Genomic DNA, 27,967 nt, shown 5'->3' on the forward strand with positions numbered 1-27,967 from the left:
AGTGAATGTTGTTAATCCAGTGTGGGTTGTTTTTATTACTATAGCTGGATTCGTTTGTTAATATTTTTAATTACATATATCTATACATTTACAACACTTACACTGGGTGAGGTGATTTGTACATGCCATTCTGGGGGCCCAGCGAGTTCTCCCAGCACCTGAAAGGATCGTCCGATTTGGCACTTCCACCATTCTTACAGCAACATTTGTGTCAGTGCACTAAAAACAAATAAAGGGGGGGGGGGGAAAAACTCCCCCACTGTGTGCATTTTTTTTTTTTAAAAAAAAGGCCAACCCAGTTCACTCTAAAAACATTTCCAAATCCTTTTCCTCCTACAGTCCTCAGATCAGTTCATTCATCCAACAAAATAATGAACCGACTGTGCATTGCTGGTGCCTGAAGTAGGACAGAAGCCTTGGTTGGTTTCCTCTTTACTGAGCTGCGGGGGAAAGGGAAACATCTCCTTGCCGAGGAGGTGGTCTGGAATGGCTCCTCAGCAGTTCACCCCGAGTCCGGTCCAGTGGTCCGGAACCATGAGGAAGTACTTGTCCATAGCCTCACAAAAGCGGGCTCTGTACAGTTCTGGTGACACAACCGTCGGCATTTTCCCTATGGAGGAGGTGCAATGGGTGCTGAGCCGCGAACAGTTATAGGACAATGGAGCCGCGAGAGTCATACAGTAACACAGAACAGCTTGGCATTTAAAACAAAAGGCTTTGGCTGAATTGCACTACATTTCAAAAGTGTGTAATTAAAACCATTACAGACTGGTGGTTTTTTTCCCAAATCAACAGCATGAAGACGTCTCTCTGGACCTAGATTAATACCATCTGGCCGCACACTGAATGACTTACCTTGGCCACCAAGGATCCCCGTTGATTTCACCACCATCTCCAGCTTCTTGTCCCATGTAAATGTCCGAATGTAATCTTCAGAGAAGAAAATGTGGTTTACATTCGCGTAAAAACACCTAATACAGAGTAAATCATGTTTATGTGAAGTCATAAAGGGAGAAGGAATTGGTGCAAAGGTGACAATGTTACAGTGACACGGGTGTCAGGGTTCTGTGAGAACATCCCTGACATGCTCACTCATTTATGGAGCTGGGACCACCACATGCTCACTCATAAAAATTATCAATGAAAACCATTCCAACTCTGCAATATACCATCCACCTTGGCCAGACCTGCTTCGAAACCAGACTAATTATATAAAGTAAAAAGTTCAAAATGTAAAGGATGAAGGACATAATAAGATAAGTCTCAATCACTTATCAAAGCTGAGAGCCTGTCAGAGAAGCAGAAGAATGAGTGTGTGAGAGAGCAAAAAGCTCGGGCGTCTCACCGATAATGCCCACGACGAGCTGGTTGGTGGCGTCGTCGCGTCCCACCAGCAGGGAATAGTCGATGATGAGGTGGCTGGACAGGAAGTAGGCGTCGCTGTGGATGGCCGCGCGCAGGATGGCCTTGCAGTGTGCCCGGATGTACAGCGGGTTGTCGTGTATCAGCTTGAGCAGGTTCTCGTCCAGCAGCACCACCTCGCAGCTCTCCTTGCCCGAGTCCGTCTTCACGTTGCGGTTGCGCAGTGACCCCTTCAGGTCAAACACCTGCGCCATCTTACGCCCATAGAAGAGGTTCTCCATCACCAGCAGGTCCAGCTTCTTCTCAGTGTTGTTCTGGGAGTTCTTGTATCCGATGCGGTACACGCCCAAGATCTTGGCTAGCGCAGTTGGCCGCTGAGACAAACAACATGTCAAATAGCATTTCTTAAGGGTGTAAGAAAAAAACCGACATAAACTGGAAATCTGGTTCCAGTGTCTACCAAAAATCCGGTTTGGAAAAATCTGTCAAATCCAATAAAGCCTTAAATGCACCCGTCACATCACTATCACCATTACCGCCATAATATTTAATCTAATCATCAATTTCACTTACCTAGAGTTACAGTTGGCTTTTGTAGAGTGAAATACATTGACTTATTTTCAATGATTCTCTTTTCAATGTTAAATTCATCCAGACCGTATCCAGAGCTGAATCCACATGCATCATATTCTAACTGAATACAGGCAGTACACAGATTAAGAACGTCCAACTTATGGGCAACTTCTACTTATGAACAAACTACCATAAAGTGAATTATATTAAAAGTTTGGGTTAAATACAGTGGTTCGTAATGATGACTTTGATGATTTTGTGACGCTGGTGAAAACATGGCTTCAGTAGTTCATTGGCTCATGGTAGAGTACAGTACTGTATGTAGTTAGTTATTATTACTGTATATTATTTTATGTACTGTATTATTTTTTTCCTATTTGCCTATAAATTCGACTTAAAGACAGCGGTAGGGAATGGATCTTGTCCGTAACCTGAGGACTGCCTATACCAACTAAATTAGTGAGTGTATGGGATCGTTACTTATTTAACTGCCTTTTTTGACGTACCACAGACCATTTATCTAGATGTGTATGGCAGAGACACACGCCCTTAGCACACAGAAGAATATTGCAAATTGAGAATCACCACAAAGCCTTTGTAGACTTTTAGATTGATACAAAAAAAAATTTATTACTACCAGGGCTGATACTTTATTCAGGCCTTCAGGCCGTAGGATGAATTCTTTTTCGCCTATGCCATCTTGCTCTCAAGGAGATACAGACACATACAGCAATGAGCTAAAACATCATGACCACCCACACATGAAGTAAATAATGTTGACTCTCAAAAAGGCAGTGTGTGTCAAAGGCTGGGATACATTTGAGGGTAAGATGGCATTTGGGCCATAGCTCTGCAGCTCGTCAAAGTCACTCAGATCTTTTTCCCAGCCTGTTTCTTCTGCATTCAAGAGGTTGACTCTCCCATATGCCTATAATATACATCATAAACTTTGACATGCACTGTTTTTGCAAGGAAGTTAACATTCGATTCGTGAGGGGGTGGTCGTAATGTTCTGCCCGTCGGCTTATTGAAGTGAGAGCAAGTGTGCAGCGGCCCTGCAGCTGAGGCTCACGGGCCCGACCCAGTTTATCTGTACTAGACTACAGAGACATCGATTTATGTATAATTTATATATGATTAATATTTACTGCTAAAATGAAGCAAGACAAATTCACATATTAGCATAAAATTAATGAAAGAAAAAACATTCAATTGTTTTAAAACATTTGTCATTATCATTATCACGGACGGCCACTGGCCAGCACAGAGCAGAGTGAGAACAGGACTGTACCTTCTGCTGCACAGCTCCAGTGATGTATGTAAAGTAGTGTGGGGCGAAGTCCAGGAAGGACTGCACCTCCAGTCGGGGCATCTGCTTCAGGATGAAGCGGTCATCTGGGGAGTGAGGACACCACCGGTCAGGGAGCGTCACAACTGAACACTAATGACGCTACACACGGTGCATGAACAATAATCAGCAGGGCTGCGCGATATCACATCGCGATTATACGGTGCATGAACAATAATCGGTAGGGCTTCACGATATCACATCGCGATTATACGGTGCATGAACAATAATCGGTAGGGCTTCACGATATCACATCGCGATTATACGGTGCATGAACAATAATCGGTAGGGCTTCACGATATCACATCGCGATTATGCGGTGCATGAACAATAATCGGTAGGGCTTCGCGATATCACGTCGCGATTATACGGTGCATGAACAATAATCGGTAGGGCTTCGCGATATCACATCGCGATTATACGGTGCATGAACAATAATCAGCAGGGCTGCGCGATATCACATCGCGATTATACGGTGCATGAACAATAATCGGTAGGGCTTCGCGATATCACATCGCGATTATACGGTGCATGAACAATAATCACCAGGGCTGCACAATATCACATCGCGATTATGTGGTGCATGCATAATAATTAGCAGGGCTGCACAATATCACATCATGATTTTACGGTGCATACGCAATAATTAAAAGGGTAAAATTGGTAAATTCTTATGTTTACATTTTTTTTTAAACTCCACAAACTACCCCAAAAACACCAAGGTCTTTTTTTAAACCTTGTTTATCCAAATTATTTCCTCTTTTAAAAGATGCCGAGCTGCTGACCTGTCCCTTTCTTCACCACCACTTCAGTGCTTCTCGCTTCCATGACTTACTGAAACAGTAGCATGCGGATGCTCCGGTAACCAAATTCCATAAACATAAGGATATGCCAAATTTATACAGACTTTATTGACTATTGAGTGTCACACCTTTCATTAATATTGTAGATGTACTACTAATTTGCTTACCAAATTGTAGGCGTAAGTAAATGTCTGTATAGTAATGAAAGGCTGGCATCCAGAGAAACACTTGCATCTGTCATCTGAAGCCCTGGTGTATGATAATATCACGATGGGATATCATGCAGCCCTGCTAATAGCTTAAAATGACTATTTTTACAATAAAAAAAAATGCTCGACGGCAGCTAGAGATGGGCGAGAGCCGGGCACCAGCGTTTGGGTGCGACGTACCCTCGGTGGCGTAGAAGACGGCCCCAGACTTGCCCCCGCGGGCCTGCCAGTTGACGCAGTGGGAGAGTGAGCGCACAAAGTCATCCTCCGTGCTCTCCATGATTTCCTCACGCATTTTGTGGAATTCCTCGGCATAATAGATCCGGCAGTAGAATTTGGCGTTGGCGTCAGAGAACTCTGCAGCGTGCGGAGAGCAAACCAGGGTGATGAGTGACTACGCAACATTTCTGTGTTAGAAAATGAGGCCATTAATGTCGGGGAGGGCAGGGGGGGTGATGATTAGCACACTCACGCAATTCGATGTGAGGGTTCCCAGCCTGCTTCTTCTGCTTGTCTGCTCCGTCGACCTCTTCTGAAGAAGAGAAAGTTTGAAACCACATTACACTTGATTTCAGCCAAGCTAAAAAGAGCTTTTGCTTTTACTGCAAAAGCAAAAGCCCTTTGACCACGGATTCCACGGGCAGACACTCACTAAGTGGCTCGGCATCCAGGCTGATGCGGCTGCCCTGGGCGGCTACGCTCTCGCTGGGTTTGGCTGGGCTGCTCTTTAACCGGTTGTCAGCAGTGCTTTAAATCAGAGATACCACACAAAGTAAGGATAACACTTCCACCTTGGATATTTGCAAGTTTGATCACATGACCTGCAACAGCCTATCACAATTAGCTCAGAAGCGGGCATTTCTGTACCTGTTAGATTGGGTTGTCTCCTCCCCCGCGGCCTTCAGCGTGCTCTTGGAGAGCTCCTCCAGGGCAGTCTTATACTCCTTACAACTGAAGGAGAAGGGATGATTGTTATTGTATCATGTGATAATGACAAAATACTGGCAGAAATCAAAGGCAATAAACATCAAAACAGAACTTCCAGACAGTGCTGCTGGCTTATAATTCCCATGCAATAAGATATTGTTATATAAAGGCAACTCACCTGAGAGCGAAGGCAATTATGGAGCTGGGTTCTCTCTCACATACAGCAATGGGGACTCTCTCATGCTCATACATCAGGTAGTGCTTGTCTGGGTCACTGCGGAAAGAGGAACTGTTAGTATTAGAATACAAAACGGAGGGGGGGGGGGGGGTGGGTGTAGCCATTTAAATGTCATCTGATACTCCGGATACATTCTCTTTCAGAGATTCTCATTCATATCGATGATTCTAATTCAGGGTTACACTTACAAGGGGAAGGGAATTGGATTATAGCTGCTTCCAGGTAACAGGTTTGCCAAGATGGTTTTCATAGTGGACTTCTCCTTCACCTGACTGTCGTTGGAGCCCAGCAAGTGTCCATCAAACACATCTGAGAGAGACAGAAGAAGCACTTAAAGAATTCACACTCTTTGGGATATGAGTACAACAGGGAATTCGTGTATAAAAATGCTGACATTATACTGAGTGGAAAAAAAATACTTATATATGAAAGAGGCCTGATTCTGGTAGCTAATTTTATAGTTGTGAGCATTATACACTGTGTATGTGTCAGTCGAGAGCACACACCCCCCAGGAGGCTGACTGGGTCCCGCTCAGTGTGTATATACTGTATGTATGAGTCTGTCGAGAGCACACACCCTCTGGGATGCTGACTGGGTCCTGCTCAGTGTGTATATACTGTATGTATGTGTCAGTCGAGAGCACACACCCTCTGGGATGCTGACTGGGTCCCACTCAGTGTGTATATACTGTATGTATGAGTCTGTCGAGAGCACACACCCTCCAGGAGGCTGACTGGGTCCTGCTCAGTGTGTATATACTGTATGTATGTGTCAGTCGAGAGCACATACCCTCCAGGAGGCTGACTGGGTCCTGCTCAGTGTGTATATACTGTATGTATGTGTCAGTCGAGAGCACACACCCTCCAGGAAGCTGACTGGATCCCACTCAGTGTGTATATACAGTATGTATGAGTTTGTCGAGAGCACACATCCTCTGGGATGCTGACTGGGTCCTGTTCAGTGTGTATATACAGTATGTATGAGTCTGTCGAGAGCACACACCCTCTGGGATGCTGACTGGGTCCTGCTCAGTGTGTTTATACTGAATGTATGTGTCAGTCGAGAGCACACATCCTCCAGGATGCTGACTGGGTCCCACTCAGTGTGTATATACTGTATGTATGTGTCAGTCGAGAGCACACACCCTCTGGGATGCTGACTGGGTCCCACTCAGTGTGTATATACTGTATGTATGTGTCAGTCGAGAGCACACACCCTCTGGGATGCTGACTGGGTCCTGCTTAGTGTATATATACAGTATGTATGTGTCAGTCGAGAGCACACACCCTCCAGGAGGCTGACTGGATCCTGTTCAGTGTGTATATACTGTATGTATGTGTCAGTCGAGAGCACACACCCTCCAGGAGGCTGACTGGATCCTGCTCAGTGTGTATATACTGTATGTATGTGTCTGTCGAGAGCACACACCCTCCAGGAGGCTGACTGGATCCTGCTGAGTGTGTATATACAGTATGTATGTGTCTGTCGAGAGCACACACCCTCTGGGATGCTGACTGAGTCCTGTTCAGGGAAGGAGGGTCCGGAGGAGAGCAGCTCAGAACCCACTTCTCCTGGGGATGGCAGCTGCAGCAGTGAAGATGACCCAGAACCCGAGGGCAGGGTGCTCAGGTGACGGTCCTCTGCCAGTCAACATGGGGACAGTTAGCATTAGCATCACCACTGAAAAGGATGCACAGATCAGGCCTTCATCCTCTGAGCCTCCTCACCTTTGTCTCCATTCTGCACCACGGGAGAAGGGTTGCGGGGGGAAGATTCCAGAGCGCTGGTCTGCCAGTATAAATCAGACACAGGTCTCACTCACAGCTGCTGGCAGACAGCCATTTGTCTAATCTGATTTCAGGGGCTTTACCTCACATTACAGTCATTGTGCACACAGGGAAGGCCAGGTAAAATGTATTAGCCAGCTAAATATAAACCAATGCTCGCCATTTTCTACTGGCCAAAGCACAGCGACTCTGACCTTGCTGTCATCGGTTTGCCTGTGTCGGCCTGGGCTTGGTGGGACGGACAGACGCTTTCTGCCCTTTTCCAGCTGGAACAGGTCCTGCAGCCTGAAGCAAGGCATCACAGGGCACCAGTCATAATTACATCATAAGAGTCCGTATAAGTGACTGGGCCGGCACAGCCTGCAGGCCGGACGGCTCTGCAGTGCACCGCTCTGCAGTAGCCGCGCCTTACGGCCTCACCGCGTGTTCCAGCACTGCAGGCTCTCACACAGGCCCTGCTTCTTCACCACCACAGACTCCAGCACGGCCTGCAGCTGCTGCGCGGAGTCCAGGGTGCATGACAGCAGACGTGCCTGCAGCTTCTCGATCCAGCTGCGCAGCTCTGCTTCCTCCATCTGCGCAGGCGGAATACCAGGTCAAGCGAGCAGTGAAGACGACGGACGATGAGTAAACAAGGCGACTGTAACTAAAAGCAGAGCGCAGCCGGCAGACTTCTCCACAGAGAACATAACTGTAACACTTACGTCTTTTTGAGCAAAGAGGTCCTCCATTTTCTCCTCGCGCGTCTTGCTGAAGGTATCCGTTTTCAAGGACGTGAGGCGATCGTCGATGGCTAGGTATACCTGAATCACCCTGCAAAGGCGAGAGTGCTGCAGGTCAGGGTCCCCTAAGGGGTGTGATGCAGTGTCATGCAAAGCGAGCCAGGAGAACCCCACGGTGGGACAGGACTCGTACTTCTGAGAGAAGTCCTTCAGGTCCTGCAGAAGGGTGGCTTTGGATGGTCCCTGGTTCTTAATGAAGATCTTCGGTGGAGGGAGACAGATCTCAAGGAGCCGCACTGGGGTGTAGCTACAAGACAGAAGGATGGATATAAACAGACATTTTAATTAGTACTATGGAGTAAGGAGCTATGAAGGAGTAAGGCGTGAGAAAGAGAGGCTCCACACTAACTTTTCAAACAACGCGCTTTATTCACCAGTACATAACTATTCCTACTTAGAACAAATTAATCTACATACACCACAAGATCTACCACTTGCATAGCTGCTAAAATCACCATCATAGTGGCTGCATGGAATCACAGGCCAGCAGTCAGGCACAGCTGAAAACACAGAAAGAATCTCCACGAACCAACTTGTGTCCGAATTACTCAAACATCGCATCAGCATTAAAGGAGCTGTTTCAACTGTTATTCAAGAATCAATCTGTGAATAACTGTGTAAATGCTGGTGTGTTTTTTTATGTTTTCAGTAATACTTTACTTGAGGGGTACAAATATTATAGTATTATAATTTTACTCTATATGTTTTAATTAACCACAAACCAAGTCTTTTTTACATACTGATCTCATACTAATTCATCATTAACGAATCGTGATGCATGCTTTAACTCAAGCAAATACCATATATTACTATATCTGTTAATTCTGAAAACCTTTGTTAACTACTGAAGGAATAAGTCATAAGACAAGTTAAATACTGATCTCATATTTATGCATCATTAATGAATCATGACTCCAAGCAGTTATTATATTCGTTCATAATTTGTACTTCAGCAATAACTGAGTTATTACTAAGTATTTATGCCCCATCAAGTAGTGTTATGCTTTCTGTTTGATATGTTGTCTTTTGTAGATTTGTTATAATTCACAAATGCAATTATTTTATAAATGATGGTTACTCTGAAAACCCAATATATTTTTTTTATTTATTGGTCCATTACAAGTTTCCATAAATGCTCTACAGGAAAATGTGAGCAGTTTTCAGAGATGTCTGTCTGAAACAGAATCTCAAGTCGGTGAGAATCTGGAAGCAGAAGCAGCCATAGCATGACCCTACGCTGCTACAGCCGCGCTCCCGCTGCCCGCTTTCGCCGCCCCGCTCCCGCTGCCCGCTTTCGCCGCCGCGCTCCCGCTGCCCCGCTCCCGCTGCCCGCTTTCGCCGCCGCGCTCCCGCTGCCCCGCTCCCGCTGCCCTCTTTCGCCGCCCCGCTCCCGCTGCCCGCTTTCGCCGCCGCGCTCCCGCTGCCCGCTTTCGCCGCCCCGCTCCCGCTGCCCGCTTTCGCCGCCGCGCTCCCGCTGCCCCGCTCCCGCTGCCCGCTTTCGCCGCCGCGCTCCCGCTGCCCCGCTCCCGCTGCCCTCTTTCGCCGCCCCGCTCCCGCTGCCCGCTTTCGCCGCCCCGCTCCCGCTGCCCGCTTTCGCCGCCCCGCTCCCGCTGCCCGCTTTTGCACACCTGCACTTGCATGCTAACGTGATATTTTAGATACGGATGGACATTGAATATTTTGCATATAGATAAAGGCATATACTGTTTTACAGACAGACAGCATGACTTTTTTCTCAGTTAATAAGCTAACATTACTTATCGAGTACTGTAGCCTGCAAATTTATGTTATTCGCAATAAAGTTAGCTGGCTAACAGACATAATATTAAATAGGCAACCTATCTGAATCAGTGCAAATGTATTTCCATTTGTGGTAGCTAGACATGAACTTATGCATTTCCACATTGAATGCACTTTGTACACAGAGAAGAGGCAGACAAACAGGGACACTGACAGGAGGAGATGGGGGTCGAGCAGCTTGGTGAAGGAACCAAGATAGGCTCGTGGTGGAACACACAACATGCTAGCCGACACAGCAAACCTGGCACGTAGCCCTCAATCAGCACAATTATACAAAATAATGTTTGGACAAGAAACACATGGGCAAAACAGATTGAATTTAAAGTTTTCACCAAATAAAAAAGTGGCATGTTTGTGTGTGTGTGTGTTACACGAACGTCTCCCACCTGAAGGAGGCCACCATCTGGTTATAGGAGAAGTACTGGTGGTAGTCCTTATGAATGGAGTGACCACACGGCTCAGCATTGGCGCGGCGAGTGTACTGGTGCCCGTAGAATCGCAGCTCCAGGTACTTGGCAAAGGACATGGACCAGGAGTCGTTGGACAAGGGGACCACTGGAGTCACCTGGTATCAGAGAAGGGTCAAGCAAAGCATATAACATCTACAGGCTGAGAATGCAAACCCTTATCAAGCAACACACACCGAGAATGCTGCCCTACAGCACAAGACGCCAAAGCTCAAAGGTGTAACGCCAAACCCGGGCAGGGGGGCCCTCCCTCTTACCTGCTTGCAGATGCGGCACCAGGAGTAGTTGAGGATGGTATGTTGGTAGCCTGGCACTGGCGAGTCCAGCTCCTTTAAGACAATCTGCACGCAGCCGTTTCCGTGCACGAAGCGTCGGATGTGGTGCACCATGGGAGTCTCACAGAACATGCTAGGACACTGATATGAAGGCCTGAGAAGGTGGGGCAGCTTATTACTACTACGATCTTCATCATCATCATCATCATCATCACCACCACTACCATCATCACTGTTTTCCTAGGTCCTGGCTGCAAAACTTTCTTAGGTGATGAACAAATCGCGCAAACGAGTTCATGTCCTGGGTGATGTTTTCTATAAAAACTACAGATTAAACGGTACACACAGAACCACAGAAAGCATAATGAGATTAAGTATCTTCTGCAGATCACCCAGCCCATGTTGGAAAGTAACACAAGTACTGAGAGTTTGACTCACCTGAAACAGTATCTCTCCAAAAATATTCCAAGGGTCAAGTCGTTCTTCCCATAGAACTCCATTGTCACAATCCTGTTGCAAAAAAAAAAAATTTTGAATCCTTTTTGATGAATTTCTTTGACATATTTAAAGCACTTCCTTGCACAGCAGGTCTGTGAGAAGGGCAGAGTCCTACCAGGGGCTCACGCAGGGGTTCGGGGCATTTGCGGATTGGGCGGATGAGCTGCTGAAGAGCACACACAGCCGCTGGTGATTGGCAGGATTCAGACAGTCCATCTGCAACACAAGAAAGCCAATATCAAACAGACCCCATGGACACAAGAGCGCTCAATGAGTGAACAGGGCCCATGGCCGCGGACACCCTACACCGGTGTGTCATACACATGGATGCCTGACACACACGGCTTTCTCCAGTAAGTGGTTCATTCTTACCTTACTAGCCCACACCATGTCACTCTGCCCACGATCCTCCTCGCTGTCACCCTTGGTGGGGCCTTTCGGTTGGGCCTCCCGGGCCTGCATGAAGGGGTCCACATCCTTTTGCCGGATGCGCCCCCCTTTGGCGCGGAAGTCGGCCAGCATCTTAGCTAAGTCCTGGCTGCTGCTTAGCTGCTCAGCAATGCGCATGCTGGTGAGCTGGTGAGAGGGCAGCACCCGAATGGAGCGGGCAGGAGGTGCACCGCCATTAACGGCCACAGGGGGCACAGAGTCCTTGAGCAGCTGTCTCTTGCGCCGCCCGTCCAGCTCTTTGAAGTCCTTGTTGAGCAGAGGGGAGAGGTAGACCTGCTCAGGGAAGTAGTCCCGACTCGGGCAGCGCAAGCCAGCCGGCGTAAGCAGGAAGGGCTCCTTGAATGAGATGAAGGGCGAGATGCAGAGGATGATGTCCTTCAGCTCCTGCTTAAAGGCCACTGAAAAGGACTTGAGGCGGTCATCAGACGAGGCCACGTGCTCCGTGATGAACGTGCCAGTGTCATCCTGCAGTGGGTCCCGGAACAGCTGGGGTGGCGGTGTCTCGGACCCTGAGCTTTCCCGCGAATCCCCCCGGAGAAGAGCCCCCTTGCCTTCCTCTCGCCCTGCCTCCAAGTCAGATATTAGGAAGGGCGGGGCTACTGGAGGGGGCTGCACGGGCAGGCAGGAAACCGGCATAGAGGGCACCAAATCTGGATTTCCAATCTCAGTATCGGGGAAGGACTCAGTGGAGTCATTTTTGGTGCCTTTGGGACTCTCCCCATCTCTTAGTGAGGACTCAGAGAGTTTTGGAGGCTTCTCAAGGGGAAGGCTCTGCTCCTGCAGCCCCAGCCTGGTATCAACGCCTGGAAAGGGGTCGCTCCGATCAGAGGTGGCCCCCTCGTCCCCATCCTCTCCCTCCTTCTCCTCACCCTCTGTGCTCTCCAGAAGGCACGGGAAGGAGGTGCTCTTGGCCAGGCTGGGCGGCATGGCGAACTCATCCATAAGGAAAGAGATCTCCAGCTGGGAGTGGTAGGCTACATAGATCATCAGCATGATGATCTCCTTCACGCGCGCCAGCTCATACAGCGAGGCCCCCCGCAGCTTGATGGTGCAGCCGAGATGTTGGGGGCAGCCCTCGAAGAACATCAGGGTCTTGGTCTCGTCTGTGGGTAGGTGGTGGTATAATGGTAGACGTAGAGGGGTAATCATAGTAAACAGTATTGCATTGTAGCATCGTAAATACTATTATCTAGCACTATATGAAAAGTGTGCTATATTATCAGTATTATATATACAGGACAAAAAAGCTTTCATAATAAGCCTAATGAATATACAGATCTAAATTAAAACCTTATTTCATCAACAGCTAGAAAGTGCATATGGCAGCCAGATGATCGCTAAAATAGGAGTAGGACCACACACTGGGCGAGCGGACAGTACACTCACTGTTGGCCAGCTGGAATGCGTGTAGGTAGAACTTGTGGCAGGTTCCCAGGCGGGGCTTGGTCAGCAGCTGGTCCATAGACATCACCAGGTCCCCTTGCGTCACACGACTCACCTTGTCTAGGACTTGCTGTAAACACCAGATACAATGTAGCAGATGTGTCAGAATTAGTCAGGCTGACAACAGATGGTTAGCTCTGAAACGCCGACGGCTACAATAGAGGGAGCCAGAGACTGAATTAAAAGCAGTGAAGCAGTGGGAAGAGGCTCTACGGGAAGCTCCTCAACGCTGTAATACTGCACCATTGTTAAGGGGGTGACACTCACAGGCTTGACATTGATGACCAAGGCGATACCGTGTTCCAACAACATGTCCTGGGCGATGCGAGAGACAGTCTTCTCCACCAGAACCAGGCTGGGCCGCATGTCAGCAATTCGCTGCACATAATTCTTCAAGAACTCTCTTTCCTGACAGATAGTCAAGACCGTCAGTGGGACACAGAACTCTCAATGAATGGTGCGTAACAGTAAACAGATAGTGTCCTGTATGTGAACTCTTTGAATACACAAGATAATGGTTCAGTACATGGATGAGTAAGACAAAGACTGACTTTGTCAAAAGTACAAAAAGCCAAAATTTCTGTGCTTGCATTCGTTTGAAATAGATCCACTATCATAAATTTTCAAACAAACAATGACAAACTGCATAGCTCCCTCTTCAGGTGAGGCACAGTTACTGCGGATGCTGCTTGTTTGCCCCCCAGCAGTAGCTTTGTTGTAACAACAAGCCTGTAAACGCTGACATTTTGAGAACAAATCAGGCCCCCTACCTGCAGCACAATTGGGTCAATGCATGTGAACTTAGTCTCTTCTCTGTACAGGTACTCAATGGAGCATTTCAGCAGCAAAATCTTGGGATTCTTAATATAGGCATTCATCTGAAGGCAAGAATCATACCAAGAAACATGAACTCCACACTACTGTGACATCACATATGTTGTTGCTGTCTGATGAATCCATCAATACCATGTATCTGTCACTCTTCGTTTGGAAGAGCGTCAACTAGGGCTGGAGGATTCTGGGTAAAATACATATTGTGTTTTTTCCACTCAAACAAAATTACAATTTTCTCTCATGATTCTTGTGCAAACAAAATGTCTCTTTATAATAAATAATAATAATAATAATAATAATAATAATGATCCCGGTCGCTCTCCACCGCCATCCCCCTCATTCAGCCACATTCACCAGAGTACTGACAGCTATTCGATTACTGAGCGTCATTCTGTCCCGCTGTTAGATTCGGTGCTGTTCATATTTTCCATATCGATGCACCACTAACAATACGATCCTTACTGAAATGGAACTGCCAAATAAACGATGCAAAACAGAAAGACCACATTCCAAACAACTCATTTCCAAGTGGAAGAAATGCATTTGTCTGCTACTGTACATGTTCTTACTGTTGTATGCACCAGATACCCTCCTTTTCATCAATAAAGTTAATCTTTATTTTAAAACTCGTATGTACTCGTTAACATTTGCATTCAGGACGGTGGTCGTTTGTATGTATTACGTTATATTGCTAATTCTAACAACTGATATCTAGATCATAAGACTAAGCTCTGATTACATCCAAATGTTTTTTCATGCTTCTGAAATATTGGATTTTTGGAGATACGTGATTTTCATTGGACAGCGACAATATATTACTTAAACATGTATATTTCACATTCAGTTCAGTCTATATTGGCTTTCATACCTTTTTATGGGCAATATTCTTGGTGCATACAAATCCATTTACAACAGATGAGTCGAACTTCTTTCCCCCTGAAATCTGAGGACCCAAAATAATAAGATATCAGTGGATGTTTTTGAATAAGGTACAAAACATGCTCCAATATGCACAAACGTGATCATCATTTTTATAGTTTTACTGGTATATGTTGTATTAAAATACAGTATATAAAGAAGGAGGTTCAAATGGAGAGAGCACATCAGCAGACTTTTGTCAAAGTGGCCACACACACTGTGATGAATTGCACCCGAAACAGAGGCCTGTTATTAGTGAGCCACATCCCTGACCTTCTTGATGTGGACAAACTGCCGTATGTCCATGTCATCGTCGCTGCTGCGCACATCCGGCCGCACTGTCTGCACCACCTGCCGCACCACTGGCACGATGATATCACGCCAAGACAGTGAGAGTGACTCACTGTATAGCAGCTGTTGCAGCAGTGCCATCATGTGGCTGTGGTTTGCCGAGCTGTACAGACAGACGGGCCAATGAGATGGTGAGTTCCCGACTACTCTGCTATAATCGTCAATTGCTTTTTTGTAATATTCTACTGGAATTGTCCAAAAAACACTATAATACCTGGATGATCAGTTCTTTTGTAGGATTATTATGTTTCCAAACCCAGTCCTCAAGGAACACGAGACAGTCCACTTTTTTGCTCCCTCCCAGCTCTCTGCCAGACTGTCCACTTTTTTGCTCCCTCCCAGCTCCCTGCCAGACTGTCCACATTTTTGCTCCCTCCCAGCTCCCTGCCAGACTATCCTCCTATCAGACTATCAAGTACAAACTTGGGAAACACTTCTCTAACTCTGCTGGTACCATGTACCAATGTCATCATAAGGCCATGCAGAGGGCGACACTCACAGCAGCCTCTCCATGGCCTTCTTCTCCCCATTCTCCTCCCTCAGCTGGTCCAATGAGCTGTGGTGCCAGCCCAGAGGTGTGAAAAGCATCTCCTTCGCCTTCTCCTCCACGCGGCGGTTAAACAGCGACTCTGGGCCAGGGAATTCCCCATTAACAATCATTTCTAATTAAAACATTAAACTCAGCTAACATTTATGGAAATGGGAATCACTGAACAGGTGCCTGTTACATCTGGATAAGGCAATTGAAATTTTATCATTTATAGTTAGCTCATACCTTTGATGAAGGCATCACTTATTGAAAATTGTTGTCCATCTTCTGACACCAAGAACTCAGCTATTAAAAGAAAAAACCTTCAGCCAGACAACAAATGGCACTACAACTTTCAGTTCTGAATCAAAGCTAATTTGCTAATTTCCATATATAAACAAGCTTATTATAAAAAGATATGACACTGTGCCCATTATCTGTTCATAGGACAGCAGTAAAAAAATCCAAAATGTAACGGTTAGAGCGCAGGCTGGACTGGAGGAAGCTCCAGGACTTCAACATTACCTACTAAACTTTACAAATCACTAATGGGAAAAGCAGCCATGAAAGGCCTTGTTTCTAAGAACATGTACTGCAGCATTACTCAGAGGATCAGCTCCTGAAGGAATAAATGCCCTGGGCTTAGGAAGTCTAAGGATGGTGCCATTAACAAGGTTACAGTTTTTATTACAGCAAGTTGGTGTCCCTCACTCTCATTCTACGTGATCAGCATATATCACCACCATTTCATTGCGGAATTTCATTTCATTGTGGCCATATGTTGTTTTTGAAAATAAACACTAGAGATGCATCATATGTCGGTTAATGTATCGTTATCGGCATCAGCCAATACAAGTTAAAAATCAAGATATCAATGCATCAGTCCAGTTATTCAATCTTGGCTGATAAACTTTATCACCATTCAAAAGTTAGCAGCACCAGAATTAAAGACACACCAAATAAAACAAAGGAGATGATTGCACTGGACATTCAGCCATTTTCTGCAGTGGAGGGGTTTCCTTGCCATAATCACTGCTTATAAGAGGTCTCACAGTACCAGCTCACAGCATGTTTATAAGTCACTTTTAAATCTGGCCTGCAGATTGATCTTTCATTCTCTACAGAATAAAGAAATGATGTAACATCATTCCACTAACCTCTGCCAGCAATCCCAGCAAGTTTCACCAGAATGACCCCCACCTACCTACCCACTCACCAGGTGGCTCAGAGGTAATCAGAGGTATCAGCATTGATGTTATTAGACAAAATTGTTATCAGTCAAAATTCATCACTATTTCAAAATGTTTGCAGTTGTTCATGCACAAAATGAATTACACAGCTCAAATTCCTAGCTGTCAAACAAACTCAGAATATGTGAAAGTGATGTAAGTGCAGAGCACTGGTAGACTTTAGCATCATCAGCTCAAGCAAAGTAAGACTGTGAACTCTGAACAGTTAATGAGTTGCAGTGAAAGCGGCTTGGAGCACACGCCCAGCCAATTAGGATATGGAAGAGAAAAACAAAGAGGAGAGCAGGGGGAGGAAGGACCTTTCTGCTCCGAGGGGTGTGGAGGCACATGGGGGTACTTGGATTGCTTTTTGATGTGAAAGTTGACATTGTCCTGCTCCATGTTTAGGTTGATGGAGGCTGCAGAGTCGCTGTCCACCGCAGAATGGAAGCTGCTGACTGACGTCCTCTTACTGGGGCTGGCAGAGTCTAAATGAGGAGAGACACTGAATCAAAAAGTGGTGTCGCAATAAACGGAGCAGGCAGAGAGACTCTAAACCAAAATGCAAAAATGCAGTGTCACGACAAACGGAGCAGGCAGAGAGACACTGAACCACAATGCAGTGTCACGACAAACGGAGCAGGCAGAGAGAAAATGAATCAAAACGCAAAAATGCAGTGTCATGACAAATGGAGCAGGCAGAGAGAAACTGAATCAAAACGTAAAAATGCAGTGTCACGACAAACTGAGCAGGCAGAGAGACACTGAACCAAAACGCAAAAATGCAGTGTCACGACAAACGGAGCAGGCAGAGAGACACTGAACCAAAACGCAAAAATGCAGTGTCACGACAAACGGAGCAGGCAGAGAGACACTGAACCAAAATGCAGTGTCGCGACAAACGGGGCAGGCAGAGAGACACTAAATCAAAACGCAGGACATGCATTAATACTGAAGGAAAGAACAGAGTCAATACAGGAGATTTCATAGCAAGGCAGCTGTCACATTAATAAGAGCTAGAATACTCCTGGTTAGACAGACAGGCCCAAGGGTACGCACTGGGCATGATATAGTCGCTCTCGTCTGCTAGCTGCTCAGGGTCACTGTCATCAAACTTGATATCTTTGAACCACGAGGGCTCAGAGTGTCCCTCCACGGAGTTCACGCTGTCACTGTCTGGGGACGGGGTCTCAGAGAAGTCAGTGCTCTACGGACAAAACCAGAAAGATCATCAATAATACCATCATCATACTCATATCAAGCAGTAGGAATTATACCATATATCCTGATATATCTGATATTTATGTATAAATGTTATAGATCACAAAAAATATGCTTGGGAGTGCCAGTGTCTACCTGCAAAGGGCGATAGAGAGCATATTCATCCCGGAAAAGCTGATCATGATGTGTGACGCAGTCTAACCAGCGACCATCCACCAGAGCCTGTCCTATAGCTATAGCCTGAGCCCTGTAACGGAACACAAAATCAATAAAAACGTTTTAGCTCAATCAGGAAGCGGAATGGCATTTGCATGCCGCCCACATGTCTGCTGTCAGCCTTCAATACACGTCACAGGCTCCTCAGCTTTAAGTACCTCGTGGAGATTGTGCCATTCCGCAGAAGCCAATTGACCAGCTCCTTTCCCACAATGCAATTGGGGTAGGTGCGCAGCCAATAGCGGTGGTCCTGGAACTCCATGCCGGTGTTACTGTGACAGATCTTCTTCCATAAGTCCTTCAGCTGGGATGAATCCTAAGGAATAACAGACAACAATGCAGGAGTGCTGATATAAAGGTAGCTTTACTGTAAGATTTCAAACAAAGATGCACTGATACAATAGCCAATGAAATATTAATAATTGTGATACTAGGGTTATTTACCAACATCACACGTGAGTGAATACACACTGTACACTGGATTAATAACACGTTAAACCTGACAAGATCTGACAAAGACAACGGTAAGGAACGGAACAGAAAGCAGAGATCGCGAGCACCAGCAGTATCTTGCGTTCCTCCTCACTGTGGTCCGGCTTGGGCATGGCCCGGCTTGTTTTGGGGCTTACGGAGCTGTCGTAAGACGGGACCATGGAGGAGCCCGAGCGGTCAAGGGAAAGATTGGTGATGCTGGCCGACCTGTTGGAATATCAGAAGATGTTTCCACCATTCAAAGGAAGGCATATGAAACTTTTAGTGCATTATTTACTATCAAAAATGGAAAACGTATCTCATTGACTTACTGCTTGAATACGGTTCTCCTGTCAAATCTCCTGACAGCCACCCCCCCCCCCCCCACCTACAATCTTTGCAGAGCGATGAGATGTGAACAAAACCAAAACACGCCACCGCTACCTGCAGGTGTTCCAGGGGCGTCCCTGTGCATTAGTAATGTGATACGCATTTCCCAGCGTTGTACACAGACAAGCACATACACGCACACCCGTGTTTATTTCGCTGATGAAAACCATGACGAAAATTACTCAATAAAGATAGACTGACAAAAACAAGAAGACAATAAAACATTATAAATTATTATTTTTTATTAATTATAAATTAATTGATGAAATGCATTAACACTTTCATCAACAAATGTTGATTGTAGTTGCACAGGATAATACTGATCTAACTGGCTTCAAGTGCATAATCCATGCAGTTCCGTCTGTAAAGTTTGTCTTCAAACTTTTTACGTCATTGCTAGTGTCATGCCCGGCTCGTCCGCTCCTCCTGTGTGCCACGCCCCCTGATTACCCACGTGTTTTCTCCCGATTGTACCCAGCTGTATCTAGTTCATTTGCTCAGTCCTGTGTATTTCAGTCCGTGTCTTACCCGAGTCCTTCGTCCGTCATTGATGTTACCTAGTGTACGTCTACGAGCGATGTTTCCTGTGTCCGGTCCGTCCAATAAATCCCCGTTTACCCTTCTTTTGCCTGCTCGCCTGTTACCTGCTCACTCGCTCTGCCCGCGATCTCCCGTGACAGCTAGCAGATTTTATCACGGGGGACTGTAAACTGCTACGCACTGGTGGTTTTTTCTTATAATGCAAATGGAGGTAAAAAGATTTAAAAATCAGACGACTCAAATACAACTAAAGTATACAGTACTTTCGTCAAAAGACTCAGGCTGCAGCTAACTCAGAATATGCTGACAAAATGAACACTGATGCAGAAAGAAAGGGAAACGAACCTTTTGCGGGCTGGGGACTTGCCCACATCCTCCTGCACTGCCCCTAACCTGGAGCTGAGGCCACTGTTCTGGGACTCCTGGTGGATGAGACTGACCCAAAGAAACACACAGAACACATCATTCTATGACTTGAATATGCAGCCGTTCTCTTCTCTGTCGCAGCGTCCAATCAAAATAAGGCTCCGGACCAGTAAGAACACACACATGCAAAGATTCCAATCCACCAGACCACTCGAAAGCATCCACTCAGAGCTAGAGCGCAATACTCTTGAAAAAAAGAGCACTATGACTCACTTCTTCCTTATCCCAATTGGAGTTTTTCTATGTGAAGGGAAAAAGAAAAGAAATTTCTTTTTAAATACGTACGGGCACATATTGGGCAAACTGATTTGTCAAGGGAAGTGACGTTTGGGAGAAAGGATTTTAACATAAGCCGAGCCGTAAGCAATAAAAGACAGCACTGCGTTCACCATCTCTCTTAACCAGGAAGTCAAGGCATGCACGACCTGAGAGCTGTCCCAACAAGCCCTGACAGTTCCTCTCTTTTCACTGGTAACCGGCATTCTGAGGCTGACCATTAATTAATTTAACAGACACAGGGCCATCCTACTTAATCGCGAGCAAGATATGGGGGTGCAGTTTCTCCTTACCAAATTTAACCTTTCTGATTGACCTCCCTTATATGATAAAAGATTCTTTTTTAAAGATATATAGATAATACAATTTAAAATGTGAACAAAAAAATTACAATAGTAAATCGGGGCTAGTAAATATGAGCTCATGGCACAGAACTAAAAAGGTGGACCTGCCAATCTGAACTGGGCATTCAGACATTCAGAGCATAAGGATGGTCTGAAGGATTTCCGGGGATCCAATCACACACGCCTCACAGCAAGCCAATCAGGTCAAAAGCCAAAACCTACATCCATCTTGGGAAGCTGCCATCAGCGTTACTCACGCAATACTGTCAAGGAGGCACCCCAAGTACCAGACAGAGGAACTGGACAGAGAGGGGGAGGAGGAGCTCGAACACTATGTACAGAGGCATGGGCCAATCAGATGAGAGAGGGAAAACACGGAAAAAAAGATAGACAGGGAGAGATGGAGGGGAAAGGGTTAATCAAAGGCAGCAATGAGGAGGGAAAAGGGCAGGACAAAGGCAGAAGGTTGACTGGTATGTTCCTGTGGTCACCTCTGCCAGGCCAAGTCCTCCTCCAGGAAGATGTTGCGGCTGGATTTGCGGCCGCCCAGCGGTGTGCGCGGCTCGCTGGGCTCCAGCACGCACACAGAGCAGGGCGAGTCCGACAGCACGCTCAGGTCCTCACCGATGGAGCCCGAGTCGGCCGAGTGTGCGTAGCTTAGTGCTATCTTCCGGCAGTAGGTGCAAGCCCGCAGGTCTCCTGCAGAGGCGGGTCAACTGCTTCACACTGAAGCCAGACTACAACATGCCACACAAAGAACCCCAAAGTGTCCCGGTCACTTTGCAAACTACAGACTAGAAGAACTGGTTCTAAAATGACTTTCATAAGATGCAAAGCTAGCAGCAGCCCTGACTTCACATCTCAGCAGGCCACGGCCTTTCCTGGGTGACAGGTCATGAAGCTGCTTGATACCCTGAGTCCTCTCTCCCCACAGCACAGGGTCCCATTCTGCGCTCGCCAACCCCCCCCCCCCCCCCCAACTCACCTGTGTACCCCATAAACTTGCCAGGAATTTCTTGATTGCAGCAGCGGCTACAGAATATCTGGCCACACAGGCGGCAGTGGTGGCGGCGTCGGAAGGTTGTGAACTTCTCGTTGCAGTCGTAGCACTCCTTACACTGGCTGTCCGGCATCCAGTACTGCTTTAGGTCGCTGTCCTGCAGCAAGCATGGGGAAGGGCAGGGCTTCTGTCTTAACCAATCAAAGTTTGGAGAATAATACAAAGGCACATAAAGGATATACGAGTTTAAATAAATGCTACAGTGCTTCTCCTCTATCAGTGAATCTAAACAAAAATCAGTCAATAACTACTTATCCAGTGCAGGGTTGGGAAAAGCCCGGCGCAGGATGGCAGTACATTGCAGGGCACCCTCTTTGAGAAGCAAATCAACTGAACTGCATGTCTTTGGACAGTGGGAGACACCCAGAGACACAAGGAAAATGCACACAGAGCTGGGGCACGAACCAAACCCACAACCCTGAAGGTGTGAGGCCTTAGCGCTAAATATAATGAATAATTAAACAACACTCAAGGGATATTGTAATTTAATACAGTAAGGTTTCAGCAGTTCAAAGGACAGTGATTTTTTTTTTTGTCCGGATTACTTGGAAATTAAGATTAAATTTAAATCCCCAGTGGGAGACAATGTGGCTCATGTTCATTCTGCGCTTTGCTCGGAGCGGCTGGTGTCTCCGACACACGGCCCACCTGGCTTTTGCCCTCCATTATTTCCTTCAGCCTCTTGAGGGCAGTACGGAGCTGAACTGCAGTTCGCGGGTCGTGACTCCCCAGTGGGGCCTCCGATTTTCTTCGCCCCTCTAAGTAACACAAAAACAACATCCAGATTAACCAGTGGATTGGCACAAGGTTGCTGGAGCCAATATTTTTTCTGATATATAGTATATAACTGACAGATTTCAGTAGAGACAGTTCAGATTTACTGATTTTCATCACTGAAGTGTGTGTGTGTGTGTGTGTATATATATATATATATATATATATATATATATATATATATATATATATATATATATATATATATATATATAAATAAAACAGAAACGCTTACGAAAACACAAGTTACGTAATTTCTTCAAAGTAGGACACACAGAAAGTACAGATAATATTAACCCCTCCTGAAAAAGAATCATATCTAAACTCCTGTGTATCTTCATGGCATCGCGGTTAAATAGCTAAAACAGAAATAAAAACTTAAGGCAAAGGGAGGCATCCAGAGATGCTGCAGTGCAGCTATACCTCACCGAGAGAATCTGAACAAACATGGTCTCTTGGAATGAAATGAGAAAACATCAGGAATAAGAATTACTGATCCTGCAGGTCATTGTTCATAAGATGTGACTAAATCAAAGGGAAGGGGGGGGGTTTGCTTGGTGGGGGGGTTCTGTCTCGCGGTATGGATATGGATTGGCTATACGAGGTAAAACGGCATAACCTTCACCTGATGCTGTGGAAGACCGTCTGAGAAGTTCAGAGGGGTGCTTTCTGTGCGTGGCAGAAGCATGCAGGGAGTGAGAAGGGCTGGGCCAGTTCTTCCGCTCTCCTTTAGGGGATGGCACAGCAACCTCCATCTTTTCAGCCACCGACGGGGGGCGCGGCTCATCTGAGCACATACCCAATCAAACACTCAGCACTACTGGGATTCACGATTAAACACTAAACTCCATAATTACAAGCCAGTACTCAGAGCACAGTGCAAACCTGAACCCACGAAATACATGATCATTTTGTAAGATGAAGAAGGAAGCAGGAGCACATGATTCTGTGTGAACATTCCTGGCACATTCATCCAGTCACAGGACTGCGTTATGATTGGGCCACTGCCACCATCCTATAAATCACAGAAGTTTCCCAACAGTAGTCTGAGCACAGACACTGACAAAGTAACCCTTGATTGCCATATCCATAAACTGCCTGAAAATCATACAGAAATAACTGCACTGTTGTTTGCTAAATGTAATTATCCGTTGCACTCCCTGAAAATAGGGCTGTGCGATATGACGATACATATTGAATCACGAAATAAAAACGTCTATCATTTCATAATATGTTCCATTGTTCATTTTGTGGTGCCGCAAAAAACACTGTTGATGGCAATATTTTCCTTCATTTGGATGGCAGTTTTGCAAAGTTACGCGCCACGTTAAGGGAAGATCCATACTAGCATGGAAGATCATATTGAAATTCATCATTTGTAGGTCACAGACGACAATCCACATGTATGTACCATAATCCACAATAATTTAACTATCCACAAATATGTATTTTTCTGTGTTGTGTAAAGTCATATCCACAAAAACAGCGATTTGCACACGTGAAGCGTGTTTTACGCATTTGTGAATCACATCCTGTCTATTTGTGTACCGTGTTACGTTTGTGACTTCCCTCCTATTGATTTGTGGATTTTTGTACAGTTTGTATCACTACAAAGCCCCTAAGAGGTCTGGGTGGGAAAATATTTTTTGAAACAGTTCATTCGCAATAGTGCATTTGCTCACTTGCTATTTGCTGCTACGTGACGGCATGGATAACCCTAAATAATACAGATATGCCCTGTAAAGTGTGCTGTAAGCATTAAACTATGACAGACAATGTCCACCATGTAACTTTAATATTGTATTTTATACGCACTTATTAATAATTGCACTGTGTCCATTCACCACCAGTGATTTTAAGCTACTGAAGCTTAAAGTGAATGAGCTATTGAACGTGAACTGTACACAAACACACACTGAAATATATCACAATCATTGAAAGATATTACGAATTTTAATTAATATTTCAATGTTTGTGTGTGTACTTCACGTCCAGTAGCCCAGCCTTCTTATTTACAATCACTGATGGTGAATGGACAGTGCAAATATTAATAAATACGTTTAAAAACACATATGAGAAAGTTACATAATGTGCATTGCCCCCCATAGTTTAATGCTTAAAGCACACTTAACTGGACATGTCTGTATCATTTAGGTTTATACTAATTAGTCCATTAATTCAATCTTTTGCAGATGAACACAGGCTCACGTCCCACCTTTGCTGAAGCGGAAGAGGCTGACGAAGGAGCTGTAGGCAGATCGTAGTGGAGGTTCGTCCTGCTCGGGGGTCAAGGGCTTGAAGTGAGTGAGGTGAGAGGGGCTGCCAGGGGAGGGCAGTGGCTCAGCGTTCCACTCCAGGGTGGAGGAGGAAGACTTGTCATCGGCAGCCATGTCACTGCCCCTGCCAGAGGAAGATACACTTCTTTAGTGGGGGCTGTCACTGGGCCACTGTGGACAGGAGCTACAGCCTTCATCCATTTCAATCATCCATTGAACATATCTACAGATGGCTCGCAGGCTAAATAATAGACAGTCTCGCTAAAGAATCATTCAGTGGAACCCCCCATCTATTAAAAAAAAAAACAAAAAAAACAAGATCCAACTTCCACAATATAAGGAATTAATCCCATTTCTACAACACCTGAATAAGTGCACTTAGGACAACACTGCAATAAACTGTGCTGTATGATGTCATAGTCCTTTCATTTTTCATCCATCTGTTTTTCAACACAAAAGTCTCTTTGTATTAACGTGTCATTATCAGAACTTCTAATGAAAAGGATAAAGTCATAAAGCAAGGAAACACTGTTTTTTTTTCAGAAAATACACATGACTCTGACTCCCAAATTACCAATGCCTGAAATGGCCAATAAAATCACATGACAAGTAACCAAAAGTTACGGCTGCACTATTCCCCCTCCTTCAAACCACAAGCAGTGATCAAGACGAGGCTTACATCACATCACAGCTACTTAGCAGACGTTTGTGTTCCCAAAGTGACGTACGAGTCATTACATTTTAATTCAACAAATTTCCAAAATAGGTTTCTGCATCACCATTTTCTGATTCCGATTAAATTTGGCATGTGAAATACATATTCCTTCCTGAGCTCAGAAATTATTATGTAAAGAAAGCACTTTCTGTATTTGACTATCAAAAAAAGCAGGTAGGGTTGGGTTAAAAATGTTTCACTGGAATGAAAGTACACATTTCCTGCTTTTAAAAAAAAGAAAAGTGTTTGTAATTCAATCGCTTGTAGGAGTTGCAAGGCACTGAACATACAAAAAACAATCACTGAAACGTCACTAATCCCACTCTCTTTTAACCAGTTTCTTTCACAAAAACAGCTTAAAGTACACCTGAGGTATACCTAAGGTGTGGCCTCAAGTGTGGAATGTTTCAGGGAATCTCTCCTTTATCTTGCAAGATGAAGTCCAGGCGTGCCACTGATCAGGTCTGCAGGGCACATTACACCAGATCTGTATGATTATTGGCACGCACAACTATTACTCTGATCACATACAATAAATAATGTTTATCTTGTGCTCTTCTGAGAAAATTAAGCAAACAGAAAAGATTCTCCAGCACAGATTCCGAATGGCAGAGCAGATCCTTCAAAACTGAGTGTCCATGACTTTATTCCCATTAGTTGAAGTGTCATGGAGGTATGTATAATTCATATACCAAACTTCATCAAAATCAAAAATCACGCAAAGGCCATTTGCTGAATTAAAATAGAATCACCCATAGAAGTGAGGATGAGAGAGCGTGGTCAGACCGCACTCATGCGGCACCTGGGGACCTGCTCACCTCCGCCAGCGAAAAAAGGTGAATCAGCGACGCTTTGATCATGGGCACAGAACCCTAACCAGCAGAGGCACAAACCACCCGACAAACAGGGGTGCTACTAGAGATTTTGGGCCCTCAACCAAGACCAATTCAATTATGTTGCATATTTTTAGGAACACTTAGGGGCCCTTGGAATTGTCCTGACTTTGCCCCCCTTTACTTTGCCCATGCCCCCACCACGAGACAACCAGGCATGGTAGTTCTTCAGAATATAACTGCATAACTTACGTGCAAACTCAGGAAAACCCTTATTAGCAAATTAAACTGATTATACAATAATAACAATACGAACTTCTTTCATTTGTCCTTTTGCCACTGGCTATCTATGGTAAAGTCTGTCAAAAGAGTTGACATATAATGTTTGATCCAATGGTTGCACATTGTTATGTGAAACAGTAAAAACCACACAACTTCAAACCAACCTAAGAATTTATTTTACCACACTTTGTTCTACGCCAACCCACAAAATACTTCATCTTTGCAACAAACACTTAAAATATGAAAACTCAGAGATCAATGGAAAAACACGAATGTAACGTAAAATGAGAATAAGGGGTGAAGTTAAGACCAACTAGCATTAATAATAATCCAACCATGTGACCACAAGCCCGTGACAGAAGACGATGGTTGAGGTCTGTTACGCTTCTTGTAATTTGGTGACACTACGAATGCTCATTATACAGGAATGATTAATAGCAATATTGTATTCGCAAAAATTAATATAACAATGCTAAAATGTACACGCATATACATAATACTGCATAATAGTAAAGTACAATACGATTAGTAACTACCTACTGTGCTAAAGTACAAGGCAGACAAGCAGGCACCGTTTAGAATAGGCTAATCAATCAAATTTGTTCATCTGTTCATCAATTAAAATACAATAAAATAAAATAGAAAGCAACAGACCGATACAAAATACCAGGACGTTCCTTTTCCCTGTCTAATCCAGGAGGCCTTGATAAGTGCTATCTCATTTTGATTGCTAACGATTAATTATCGATGTTTTCAAAATCAAATTGTTTTAATAGGTACGTCCTAACTCAATACAAGAGACATGTGCTTTAAGCTTAAGTTTAGATGTCATATAAAACAAACACCTACCTTCCTGCCTCTAGTTTCCCCCAGCCACCAACAGAATTAGAGCGCTTCCTAAAACAGGCCAAACTAGTCGATCACCTCCATGATCGAACTGTTTTGATCACGCGACTAGGCATCACACATCTACTTTCGCCTAGAAGCGGATCTGGAGTGAACGATTATTCTGAAATTAACTAGTCTAATCTATCCCTGATCATATTTTTATTGTAGAAGAAAAAAAATGGTGACTCGCGGCCTTCTTATTTGTAGTCACGTTTTCGCTTTGTAATATCTGTGTGATTAGGTGAAATAGTTTACTTTTATATTCACTTTCTTCAGTCGATGCTTTTGTCCAAAGCGACGTACAGTTGAAGCAAATAGCACAAAATACGGTTTAATGCCATATTTAAATATTTTAGCTTCCAGTTGAATTAGATAATACAATCCGTTTAGGTGGAGATATGTTAATAGTCTGAAAACAGCGTGAGTGTACG

At 45.1% G+C, this 27,967-nt stretch overlaps 1 protein-coding gene across 4 annotated transcripts; it reads right to left on the minus strand.

The window, feature by feature from the left end:
- Positions 1-49: 49 nt before the first annotated feature.
- On the minus strand, positions 50-27,578 carry pikfyve (phosphoinositide kinase, FYVE finger containing). 4 transcript variants are annotated; one of them, XM_048992470.1, is made up of 41 exons: positions 27,498-27,578; positions 24,758-24,942; positions 23,168-23,329; positions 22,417-22,526; positions 21,694-21,865; positions 21,200-21,407; positions 20,302-20,328; positions 20,008-20,097; positions 18,822-18,960; positions 18,420-18,577; positions 18,181-18,292; positions 17,884-18,031; positions 17,145-17,312; positions 15,842-15,901; positions 15,566-15,695; positions 14,989-15,169; positions 14,666-14,740; positions 13,734-13,841; positions 13,231-13,371; positions 12,907-13,033; positions 11,443-12,623; positions 11,186-11,286; positions 11,011-11,082; positions 10,555-10,726; positions 10,217-10,395; positions 8,164-8,277; positions 7,953-8,061; positions 7,669-7,823; positions 7,443-7,533; positions 7,189-7,249; positions 6,961-7,101; positions 5,649-5,769; positions 5,401-5,496; positions 5,163-5,246; positions 4,948-5,042; positions 4,768-4,827; positions 4,476-4,652; positions 3,227-3,330; positions 1,346-1,736; positions 856-930; positions 50-610 (listed from the first exon to the last, which is right to left on the minus strand). In XM_048992470.1, the coding sequence occupies exons 2-41, from the start codon at positions 24,930-24,932 to the stop codon at positions 495-497; spliced, it is 6,186 nt and encodes a 2,061-aa protein (XP_048848427.1). In that variant the 5' UTR covers positions 24,933-24,942; positions 27,498-27,578; the 3' UTR covers positions 50-494. The 4 variants fall into 4 exon arrangements, with proteins under 4 accessions (XP_048848427.1, XP_048848512.1, XP_048848380.1 ...); XM_048992555.1 differs by lacking the exon at positions 27,498-27,578 and adding an exon at positions 27,303-27,457; XM_048992423.1 differs by lacking the exon at positions 27,498-27,578 and adding an exon at positions 25,912-26,075.
- Between the last annotated feature and the right edge of the window lie 389 nt (positions 27,579-27,967).

Source organism: Brienomyrus brachyistius, chromosome 1 (genome assembly GCF_023856365.1).
Source record: "Brienomyrus brachyistius isolate T26 chromosome 1, BBRACH_0.4, whole genome shotgun sequence".
NCBI lineage: Eukaryota > Metazoa > Chordata > Actinopteri > Osteoglossiformes > Mormyridae > Brienomyrus > Brienomyrus brachyistius.